Source organism: Cynara cardunculus, unplaced genomic scaffold (assembly GCF_001531365.2).
Source record: "Cynara cardunculus var. scolymus isolate 2C unplaced genomic scaffold, CcrdV1 Un_Scaffold_1172, whole genome shotgun sequence".
Classification (NCBI taxonomy): domain Eukaryota; kingdom Viridiplantae; phylum Streptophyta; class Magnoliopsida; order Asterales; family Asteraceae; genus Cynara; species Cynara cardunculus.
Window position 1 is genome coordinate 40,589 of NW_020200693.1, and position 12,387 is coordinate 52,975.

Consider the following 12,387-nt stretch of genomic DNA (forward strand, 5'->3'; position numbering starts at 1 on the left):
TGTTAACTTTGAAAACTCTTTCAACCAATCAAATTCCATTATTCTTATATGTTTATGTCTTGTTCATTTTACCCTTACAAGGGTATTCTAGTAAATTGAATTCATTTGTAACCCCTAAAAAATTAATGGGGAGTTACAAACAATCAAATCCCAAAAAATATGTATTCATATTATTAATATTTTTTTTTTACTATTGATCTTCCATGTTCATTCTTGTTTGAATTCCTAAATCGCATAAAAAATATGGTAGTAACGATTTTCGGTATTGATCAATTTGAACACAAATGAACCATGAACACAATTTGAACACAAATGAACAACCATGAACACAATTTGAACACAAATGAACCGTGAACACAATTTGAACACAAATGAATCGTGAACACAATTTGAACACAAATGAATCGTGAACACAATTTGAACACAAATGAATCGTGAACACAATTTGAACAAATTAACAGATGAACACAAATTAACATATGCTACCTTAATTTTGTGGGGCGTCTATGTATGTGAATATATGGGCCAAAAATTGCACATATTGTGCCCATTTGTGTTCATATCGTGTTCACGGTTCATTTATGTTCAAATTGTGTTCATGGTTGTTCATTTTTGTTCAAATTGTGTTCACGGTTCATTTGTGTTCAAATTCATCAATACCGAAAATTGTTACTACCGTGTTTTTTATGCGATTTAGGAATTCATACAAGAATGAACATGAAAGATCAATAGTAAAAAAAAATATTAATAATATGAATGCATATTTTTTGGGATTTGATTGTTTGTAATTCCCCATTAATTGTTTGGGGGTTACAAATGAATTTAATTTACTAGAATACCTTTGATAGTAGCCGCGCATAGAAAGTGTATTTTTTTCTTCCCAAAATGCCCCTTTCATCATTGTTCACTAGGCCTCATTAAAATTCAAACTTTAAAATTTAATTTTTTTTATTGATTAATCTTAACCGTTGATTATAGATTTGGATGGCCAAGATCAGTTAATAAGGTTAACACAAAAATGATGGTTAGCATTTGATCTTGGCCCTATATAGATATATATATATATATATATATATATATAAATAAGTGAAGATAATAAATTTATAAATAAAAAATATTATATATATATATATATATATGTAAAGTATATATATATATAATATAACTTAATTAACATACATATGTATTAAATAATAATAATAATAATTAAATATAATATATTATTAAATCGATTTGATGTTTTAAAAATACACAAGTTTCAATGAATCAACACCCCCTATTAAGGGGTTGCCATTAGCACTGCCTAAAGTGATTCATGATGCATTAATTGGTGAAATATATGTTAGACCCGTACCATACATCACCCACATGGTCATTGTGGTCCAAAGTACAAATAATATCTCCATATTTATCGAGTGTGCATCAACTTTTCAAACCCGATATAGGTTAGGAAATTGACCAAAATAGCTATTTTAACCAACCAAATTATATTGTTAGTCATTTTTTATTATAAGAAAATCGGGTTTATAAGATACTCTTAATTTCTAAGCGTTCTAATAGACCTCTTTGTAGGACTTAATATATATGACCAAAAATATAAAGCGTCTTATCTAAAGGCGTTGTAATAAGTTTATATGACATTTTTTGACGTTGTAATAAGTTTTTTAGGACACTTTTAATATAAAACGTCTCATTAGCAACTTTATAGGACACTATTTGAAAAACTGTTCTATAAAAACAAATGTCCTATAAAAAACTGAGTTTATAGGACACTTAATGCGACACTTTGTATTAAAAATGTTCTAAAAGCATTGTTAAGACGTCCAAAAGCGTTACATAAACTTATTACAACATCTTTAGATATGAGACTTTATATTTTGGTCCTAGAAATTAAGTCATATAAAACGGTCTATTGAGACGCTTAGAGATTGGTGGTGTTCTATAAACCCAATTTTGTTGTAATGTCTCTTTTATATTCATCAAACAGTCAATGCACTTAAAAAAGATTGAAGTTTTTCATACTCTCGAATGGACGTGTCACCTCCGCAAAGAGTATTCATGTAGTCCACTTTTTATTGTCAGCCAAAACCATCCGCAAGTTCTATGAAAACGGAGATGAGGAGTGACACCTCCGGAAGTCATGGAGGTGTTACTTGCGGACGGTTGTCAGATTTGTTTACGTTTTTTTGGATTTTAGCACCTCTGCAAGTTGAGGAGGTCTTCCTTGTTGAGGTAGTGTCTTTGTGGTAATTCCGATATTAAACAATTTAAATTAGGTTATATAGTTAAAATCTAAAAAAAAAATAAGACATCAGAAATATAAGAAAAATCAAATATCGCATTACGAAAACTGCGTATTGGGCAATGATGTCCCACATATATAATGTGCAGTTCGGCATGAGTGTTAAACCATGATGTGCTATGGCAGCAACCATGACGAGTCGTTTAGAATACTGACTGCTACTCATCTACTAGTTAACTATACAGAAGCATCTAGTTAGGAGGATTCCACCTTTTCTCCTAAACTTATGAGATATCGACACTTGTTCTTTGAAAATTGTTTACTCATTCATCTATCAGTATTTTTACCCTTGCATTCAACTAACTTTCATTTGCTATATCATTATTGTAAAATACTTCCATTTTTATTGTAAAAAGTTACATAAATTATTTAATCACTACCACAAAATGCTCAATGAAGATAAATGAATATCATGCCATATGTTTCAAACATTCATAGATGAATATTAATAATTTTAAATTTGAGTTTTATTATTTTATATGTTTTTATTTAGATAAATTTTAAACTATTTTTTATAGTTAGTAATCGTTACAAGATACTTCCTCTCTCTTAAAATACATGTTCATAATTAAAGAAGTCATAAATTTTTAAGAAGGATTAAATGCATGAGATAGCCACTTACTTTTATAAGTTTTATTTTTATTACAACAATGTATTTTCAAATTATTTTTTTTATTAGAGCATTGTACTTTGAAGAATATATCCAAATAATGACAATTGGTAACTGGTTTCCTTTGAAACCGATTCACCCCCACTTTTTTTTTTGCTTACATGGCTTAAATGAGATGATGTAAATGACACGTCATTCTAGTTATATGACACTAGTTGTGTATCTGTGCAATACGGCAGGAGCCGTGAATTTTAACGATTTTGAAGTTTCATTGGTTTTATTAGAGAATATTTAACGATAATATAAATTACACTTGATCTTTACATTTTAATACAATTTGAATAAATAAGAGTTATGGTTCCAATTACAGTCTATCGACGAAAAAAAATTGTATGACAGTTTAAAATCCAATATATTTGAAATCCAACATATTCAAACGACTCCACAAATGAGTTCGATTTACATCAAGAGTAAGGAATCAAGATATCGAGAGCAAGACTGAGAGTTCTAGAGCAAATGAATAGGAGAAGAATGAGGGAACTTTTAATAACTCATAATGAATATTAGTTTGAATCTCACCTTGGGGGATGAAGAGAAGACATAGAAGTATGAGATGATGAATGCATGAATGAAATATGTCAAAAGTATCTTGGGAACATGAAAAGAAAAGATAATAATGTGCGTTGGTAACTTATACTATATGTTATTTTAATTGTAGATTAAGAGATTCTAAGACTGAATGCATAAAGTAGTAACTTAATGCATTATGAGTTGTTTTTAAGATTTTTATGATTTTGTGCATAAATGTATAGTACTTTGTGCATTAAAATTTATTTTTAGAACTTTTGATAAATCTGGTTTATAAGGTAGTATAGATAAATAAATAAAATCCATTTTAATTTTTTTAATAATTTCATCATCAGTTTTCCTCTTAATTATTCATATCTCATCTAGGTTATTTTTTCATCCCTCTTTTTAAGAAGCCATTTCAAACTTTTTCTCTTCTTATTAAATTATATATATTTTAAACAAATATAATATAATTTTTTCAAAATAAATATTTTATTTGTAATAAAACATAACATTTATTATTTTCCTTATTTTAAACATTTTTTAGAAATGTTAATGATGTAAAACGTGTTTTTACAAATTTAATACTCTTAATATTGTTGCATAACTAATTAATTAATTTAATATATTTATCAAATAATATGTCAAGTCAATTTTTTAAAACAAATATGAAATATTTTTTTCAAGATAAATATTTTGTTTATAAAAAACGTTACAACTCTTATTTTCCTGGTTCAAATAAGTACATTTTTTAGATGTTAGCAAGATAAATTGTGATCTACAAGTTTTCTCAATATTGTTATATGAATGAATAATTTAATTTTTTAATTAATTTATTATATTTATTAAATAATACGTAAAGTTAAAATTTTTAAAGTACAATGTTGTAATAAGAAATGTCACATCAACAATATATTACACATGAATAATGACATGACATGAAAACCTGATAACATGTATCATGCCATCTTAATTTAAATCAAAATGTTACCCATTATATAAGTGGTAATTTTTTCAAAGTACAATAATTTAATAAAAGATAATTTGAACGTATATTGTTGTAATAAGAAAAAAAATGAAAGTACAATGCTATAATAATTTTTTATGAAATTAGATTGTTATTTGATGCATTTAACCCGTTTTAGGAATGTATTGCACTTTTTAATTAACAAAAAAGACAAGTTTACTTTTCATTGTAGAGAGAAAAAATTTCACCATCTTATAATTAGGGTTAAATGAAAAAGTAGACATTTAGTTTTAAAAGTGGACCCTTTTTTAAACAACTAAAATAATAACGTAGACATTTATTATATGATGCATATATGTTTTTGGAATAAAAAATAATTCTATCTTATCTCATTAACTATAATTGATAATCCACATACAGCGGTAGGGGTGCTCATGGGTTGGGTTGATCGGGTTGAAGACATTTTAACAATCCAATCTAATGATTGCGGTTTGAAAAATCTTAACCTAACCCAACCCAACCCAATCCAAACAAAAGTGCAACACAACCCAACCCAAACCGTACTGGTTGGTCGGGTTGGACGGGTTGATATTTTGTTACATTAAAATATTCGCCTAACCTTGAATATGTTATTCTCTACTCATAATTTCTTTTTCATCATCAACCATTTGATACAATTTATCCATACTTCTTACGTATATCACATTCAGTTAATTTTCTCAATTTTTATATATATGTTTACAGTTACCGAACATATATATGGATGAGTTATATACAAATGTGAATAGATTGAAAAAAATGTGTATATGAAGAGCGTACGTGATAGTATAATTGTCTAATGTATATATTAATATAAATTCAACAATCATATCAAATCCAAGAAATAAAAGGATATCGAGTTCATCGGGTTGGATTGGGTTCAGATAATAAAAATCCAATATCAACCCAATACCTACGGTTTGAAAATTTTACAACTCGATTAGACATCGAGTTACTTCGAGTTGAGTTATTTCACGTTTGGTTGGGTTGGGTTGGGTTGATCGGGTTTTTGAGCACCCCTACATAGCGGCAGGTTTAATGTCCCAAATGCATGTCTAATACAATACATCAATAGGGGAACGTTCAAATAAAAACCACTCAATTTGTAAAAAACGTGAAAACCTCATTCAACCAATAATAATTTTTCATTTTGTTGATTTTTTTGTAATTATGAGAGGTTGATTAACCATTTTTATTGTGGAGGGTGTTAATCATGGATATTATCTTATTCATTATTTTAATTTTAGAGAAATACATGAAACAGTTTCATTAAAATTTCATTAAATATTATATGAAACAATTTCATAACCATATATGAAACAAATTCATCAAAAAAAGTATTATATGAAACAATTTCACAAGATTAAACAATGAAATCGACGTATGAGGGTGGTTTGTACGGTTTTTACAAATGAGAGTGGTTTTCATTTGATCGCTCCTCTACATCAATATGTTTGATAGAAACACAACAATGAAATAAGCCTATTAGAATGTTCAACTGTTTTAATAGAGTATTTAATGAGGCTTTTAATTATTATTTTTGACTAAAACTTTACATCTGTTACAATAAGAGTTATGATGAGTTATTAGACAAAATAAGTCGTATAATCTAACAAAGTTATATGTCTATGTCAGTGTTTTGAACAATAATCATTAAGTTATTAACAATTTAAATTCATATAAAACGATAAGCAAAAGAAGAATCATGAATTTACAATTTGATATTTACAACAATGATATGAAATATACAAATTAAATCACTGTTCACAGTCCTTGTTTGATAATCAAACTGCAAAATCAAAGAACAACAAATGAAAGCAATGAAACGATATTTTTCGTATGCGGATAAGTAATTTAGGGTTTTTTTTTTCTTTTTCCCTATTTTATTGATTACGTATTTGGTCCGTAAAAACTATAAAGTTACATTTACACCTTTAAGGTAGATTAAAGGCCTGAAAGTTATCCGATGTGTTTTTAGCCTAATTCCATCGTTTGAAGGGATTTTTAAAGTTTTAGGTTGATTTCGAGGGTTTTTTTTTAAGTTCTTTGTCGATTTCGAGCAACTATTTCTGTTTTTGTTGTTGATTTTGAGTTACATTTTTAGTTTTTTTGGTTGATTTTAATGTTATTTTTTTGTTGGTGGAGGCACAGGCCGGAAATTACTGGGGGGGACTGGTAAAAAGTTAAAAAAAAATTGTTTTTAACCTAAGTAATTAAGAATTCTTTTTTTAAATGGGGGTCCATCCCCCCCACCATTTATATACTACATCCGCCACTGGAAAGGATGGCGTTTTTGAGCAACAACTTGATCTCTACATTAATAATGTTCAACAAAATGAGAGATTTGCTAACGTAAAGGGTATATCCGACCGGGCGGACCCGACCACTCTGTAGCATATGGTGGCACATGCTACCGCTTCATTTATCCGTTGTAGTGTAAGAATAATAGGGTCGTGAAGGTATCACCATATCATTTTGTTGTGTGCAACCATATATATTTTGAAACTACTGATGATGGCCCAACTTTTTATTTTATATTACATTATTTAAAAGTATGGCTCCATTTACCACAAGTTCTAGATGCGCCACTAACCACCATAGTTAGTATATATATATATATATATATATATATATATATATATATTATCCAACTAGGGAAGACTTGATAAGGTGGAGGGATTGTTGAAGATCATCACACAAATTTTGAGGGTCAGGTATGGTTTCTTCTTCAACCGATATCGAAAATGTCACTTTGTCCCCGTAACTCAACACACAAATCATTAAGCCCTGCATGTATACAACATTCGTTAATTAGAAATCGGTATCGTTCATTTCAGATGTTCAGTGAAACAGGAAGGGTGAATTTTGGGACAACAAATTTTTATCTGTATAAATAAGGATTTTCGATCTGACCATTGGTTGGCCGTAACAACCGGGAGCAATGTAGTTAACTTCATGCCCAAGAAAGGAGATTTGTTCCTGAGGTCCAGGAACATTGGAGAAGGAAAACGTTGTGTTGGCGTAAACTCTGTGTTTCATTTTTCCTGCAAACTGTATATTAATTATTAGTCATTTTTCTTGCCAGAAATACCCAGTATTCTAGTAGTGTTTGGTACCAGTTTAATTACCTTAGTACCAAACAACTTCATGACCAAATGAGCAATGAATGAAGTGCATAACGGCTCTATAGAAGCTTTCTTTCGTTCCATGTCGGTCTTCACTTCTCGCACATAATCTAACGAATCTTGGTTATGTTTGATGCTGAATGGAAGTAATACGTAAGCGATCTTGTTTCCCAGTGCTCCATGTCCTCTAGTCGTATCAGTACTGGAAAACTATAATCAGTAAGTGAAACTCCATTAGATTACTCTTCAAAAAGTCCATCGAGGAGAGTGCAATATGTACTGAGAATAAATGGTTCAAGTCTAGTTGATGTGGATTTTAATTAACACACGCTCTCCAACGACGAAGGTTAGATGGACACAGATTGTGATCACATAGTGTCGAGTCCTTATAAGAATGGTAGATATTAATTAGCTTTGATACAATGTCGGTCTATAACAAGATAGAAGCTACACTCACATCGATCATTGTAGAGGGTCGCATGTTGAAGGAAAGCGTTGCGTGAAGGCGAATGTCCTCAGGAACATGATTGTCATTGTTCTCGATTGCTCCTACATGTGTCATGAAACCAACTTATTGCATCTATCGTTAAATATGAGGAAAGTTCATTTAGGAACTTTACGTAAATATTTTGAGAACTTGCTCTAAACCAATTATTTCATGAATTATTCACACAACGAGTAATCCTGAAATATTCATGAATGTTTATTTGTTATGCATACGATACGATGCATTTTCATTATTCATATTATCATCATTAATATATAGACATCATAATATTCTTTATGAATAATTGAAGAATCGTTGGTTCTCAAAATATTTACGGTTTTCAAATGAACCTGCATCTATTGAATATATAGGCTAAAAAGGCTCACCATATCTCCGGTTTAGATAGCGGTATAAGCCAGCTTTTATGACTCCAAGTACTACGTCGTTTACCTTCTACAAAATCAGTACCATAAAATGGTTGGATTCGAATTAAGGAGCATCGCGATGACTCTTTGGTTATATATATATATATATATATATATAGAGAGAGAGAGAGAGAGAGAGAGAGAGAAAGAGCGATCAATTGTAAACCATCTTCATTTGTGAAAGCCTTACAAACCAATCTCATTCATCTATTTTCTTGATCAGTGGTCAAAATTAAATAGTTTTATATTAGGAAATTAAAAAAGTTCAATTTTTTATTAAAAAAAAGGGAAAAATCGGCAAATCACAGATATGAATCTGTTTCACTGTATGAAACTATATTTCATCACTGTATGCAACTAATTAACTGTATGAAAAACATTATTTCATCACTGTATGAATCTGGTTCACTGTATTAATCTGTATTTCTTAACTAGATGAAAATGTATTTCTTCATTGTATGAATCTGTTTCACAGTATTTATTCACACGTGTGAATCTGGTTCACTGTATGAATCTGTTTCACATTATAAAACTGTATTAATCTGCCATCTTCATTGTATGCAACTATTTCACTGTTTCACCGTTTTTATATTTAAAAACAATTGATTTACACCTTCCATATAAACGATTTCTATATTTACCTTTCCATATTTAGAAAATAATTAAATCATTTCCAACATTATATTTAAAAACAATTCATTTACACCTTCCATATAAACGTTTTCTATATTCACGTTTCCATATTTAAAAACAATTAAATCATTTCCAATATTAACCATTATACAGTAAAATGACAATTATACCCTTACTTATTAAAATTAAAGAATAAAAAACCGAAATTTTCTATTGGTCGAGAGTGGTTTGCATAGTTATCACGAATCAGACGGTTTGTAATCTAATCCTCCCCCCCCCTCTCTCTCTCTCTCTCTTTATATATATATATATATATATATATATAGAGAGAGAGAGAGAGAGAGAGAGAGAGAGAGAGAGAAAGAGAGAGAATTTGTTTCAAATGCAACCTATCACATTTGTATAACCAATGCAACCCAATAAATTGAGATATTTCAAATGCAACCCATCACATTTGCATAACTGAAAATATGATACCAAAAATATGAAGTAATCAAAAAACTCAAAGTAAAAACTAACTTACCACATCCAAAGCTTTTTTCACCAACTTTATATCATCAAAGCTAACACGTGTAAAGACAAAGCGACGAGGCTTACCCTCCATGCCTGCATAGCCTGTTACTGGTGTTTTTGTGTCTTTTAGATCAAACAACACAGTCGAGATGAACACCACAAGTGCGACAATCGTGTTCCAAATGACCATAAATAGGGATCTTAAATCAGTAACTAGTCGAACTTGTCGACCAGATTTATTGGATCCGGGAAGCGTAGGCAAGGCCTCAGGATCTGAGGCCTTGCGACTACAAGCGAGCAAGAGATTGATCAAAGAAATGCCATCACCAAGCGAGTGATGAGTGCGAAAGACGCACGTGCCGTGTGCATCTAACGTCTTCGTGTTGAGGATGTGTATATCCCATAAGGGTTTCGAGTAGTCGATATGGGATTTACTTAGGTTTGAGATGTAATCTTCCACAAACTTGTCTCCTGACTCCATGTTTGGATCAAGTTTTGGAACAGCAACATGGTCATCTAAGTTCACTTGTGTTGGAACCCATGTCATTTTCCCATTTTCTTTGTCCAAAACCTGTAACAAACAAGTAATTAAAATTAGAAAGACATGAGAAACCTAATTAATTACTGGCAAAAAAACACTATGCTGATCAGTGGCGGATCCAGGAAATTAATGGGGTGGGGGCACGTTCGATGGGACTTGGAGGAGGCAAGCATATGGCCATATGGGACTGAGGGGAACAATGTAAGACAAGGATAAAAATAGAAAATTTAAGCTAATCAACAAATGTTTTTGGTCTTTGACTGGGGCCTTTGCCCCCAGTCCTTAAGGCTAGATCCGCCCCTGATGCTGATACATCCTTCAAATTAATAGAGATTAGACTCCGGCTTTAATACCATGTTAGGATACGATGAATCCCATTGAATCTCTCTAAAAGAGCCATTATAGAGAGATATAAAGGTTCCTATATATAAAGGACTCCAGGTTCCTACATATCACTACAATAAAATCGGGTTTATAGGACACTCTCAAATTCTAAGTGTCATAATAAACCTCTTTATAGGACTTAATTTATGAGACTAAAAAAATAAAGTGTCATATATAAAAATGTTGTAATAAGTTTATATAACGTTTTTTGATGTCGTAATAAGTTTTTTAGGACACTTTTAATATACAGTGTCCCATTCTCAACTTTGTATGACAATATTTGAAAAGTTGTCCAATAAAAACAAGTGTCCTATAAAAAATGAGTTTATAGGACACTTTCTCAAAAGTGTCTTATAAAGTTGCTAATGCGACACTTTGTATTAAAAATGTCCTAAAAAACTTGTTAAGACGCCCAAAAGCGTCAAATAAACTTATTACATCACCTTTTAGATAGGACACTTTATATTTTGGTCCTATAAATCAAGTCTTATAAAGAGGTCTATTGGGACACTTAGAGATTGAGGGTGTCCTATAAACTCAATTTTGTTGTAGTGTATATAGTGGTTTGTTGTGCTTGAAGCATTTAAGTAGAGCGAATAGCTACCTGTAAACTTGAGAAGCGGTGATTTTTACGGAGCAAATGAACCAAATTGGCTTTGAAAACATCCGGATTGATTAGGGTTTTCATACCGATGATGGTGATAATGTGGACATTAGCACCAGGTTCATGAAACAACCTAGACACAGGACTCAATGGCTGTTCATGGACTTCTTCTTCCTCGAATCGTTCGTTACGATCTTGTGTCGGTTGGATCCGAAGAGGGTTCAAACTTGGTGTTTTGCACTTCATCTTTGACGATTCAATAAGATTTTGTAGAATGCTACGAATTCACGCAAGGGATTTATATGCATAAGAATGCAAGCACACAATTGCATGAACCCTAACATTATAATAGTAATAATTGAAGGCAATTAAAGTTTGCAAAATATATCAAATGGACCATCATAGAATTAAAGTTTAAAACTTAATGCCATTTGTACCAAATCTTGCTAAATGGACAAAAATACCCTTTATATCCATACGTATGATATATTGAACTCGTTTAGTTTAGTTATCAAGAAATTAAGAGTGGGTTTCTTTACAGTCGATAACTCTAAAAAGGAGCGTGGAAGACTTGCAACATCACACGGAAGTGGAGAAGGGAGAGGGAAAGGTTGTGACCGTCGTGGGATGGGTGGCGGTGGTGGTGGATACAGTCGGAAAGGTGGGGACAATGGCGGGATGGGTGGGGGTGGTGGATGTAATCCATAAGTTGAGGACAGTGGTGGCAGGCCCGTTCCTGACATTTTATAGGTCCTGGGCGAACGTAAAAACATGGCCCACCGCAAGAAACAAGTCTTTTAGCAATGACTTTTTTTGTCGCTAAAAGTCCATTTATCATCAAAAAGAGTATATAACAACACGCTGTTGCTATGACTTGTGGCAGAAACATGTCATCGCTAAAAGGCGCATCGTCAAAGCTCACTTTTCTTGTAGTGGCCCTCGGTAAGTACGAAAAAAGAAATTCCATGAATGTTTTTCATTAATATAAAACTAGTGTTTGACACCATGTGTTGCATTATGAGAATAATCCTTTTTAAAATTATTGAAGTTAGTTAAATGAGTCGATGATCACATTTATATATTAAACTAATAAGAATCAATATTATCTTTGATATATGAATACACCTTATAATTATTGGTTGTTCTTTTAATATATATATATATATATATATATATATATTATTTAA

At 31.0% G+C, this 12,387-nt stretch overlaps 1 protein-coding gene across 1 annotated transcript; it reads right to left on the reverse strand.

Annotated features, from left to right (window-relative positions):
* Nucleotides 1-7,131: 7,131 nt before the first annotated feature.
* Nucleotides 7,132-11,446, reverse strand: LOC112502268 (O-acyltransferase WSD1-like). The gene is made up of 7 exons (XM_025106136.1): nt 11,201-11,446; nt 9,682-10,242; nt 8,487-8,553; nt 8,071-8,162; nt 7,617-7,823; nt 7,402-7,539; nt 7,132-7,275 (listed from the first exon to the last, which is right to left on the reverse strand). Exons 1-7 carry the CDS (start codon nt 11,444-11,446, stop codon nt 7,132-7,134), a joined length of 1,455 nt encoding a protein of 484 aa, XP_024961904.1.
* Between the last annotated feature and the right edge of the window lie 941 nt (nt 11,447-12,387).

Bases quoted from the DNA above. Each gene is read 5' to 3' on its own strand.
- LOC112502268 (XM_025106136.1), bottom strand. From the start codon at position 11,446: ATGAAGTGCAAAACACCAAGTTTGAACCCTCTTCGGATCCAACCGACA. The intron at 10,243-11,200 runs GTAGCTATTCGC...TGTTTGTTACAG, and splicing joins ACCGCTTCTCAAGTTTACAG to GTTTTGGACAAAGAAAATGG. The intron at 7,276-7,401 runs GTCAGATCGAAA...GTATACATGCAG, and splicing joins GTTGTTACGGCCAACCAATG to GGCTTAATGATTTGTGTGTT.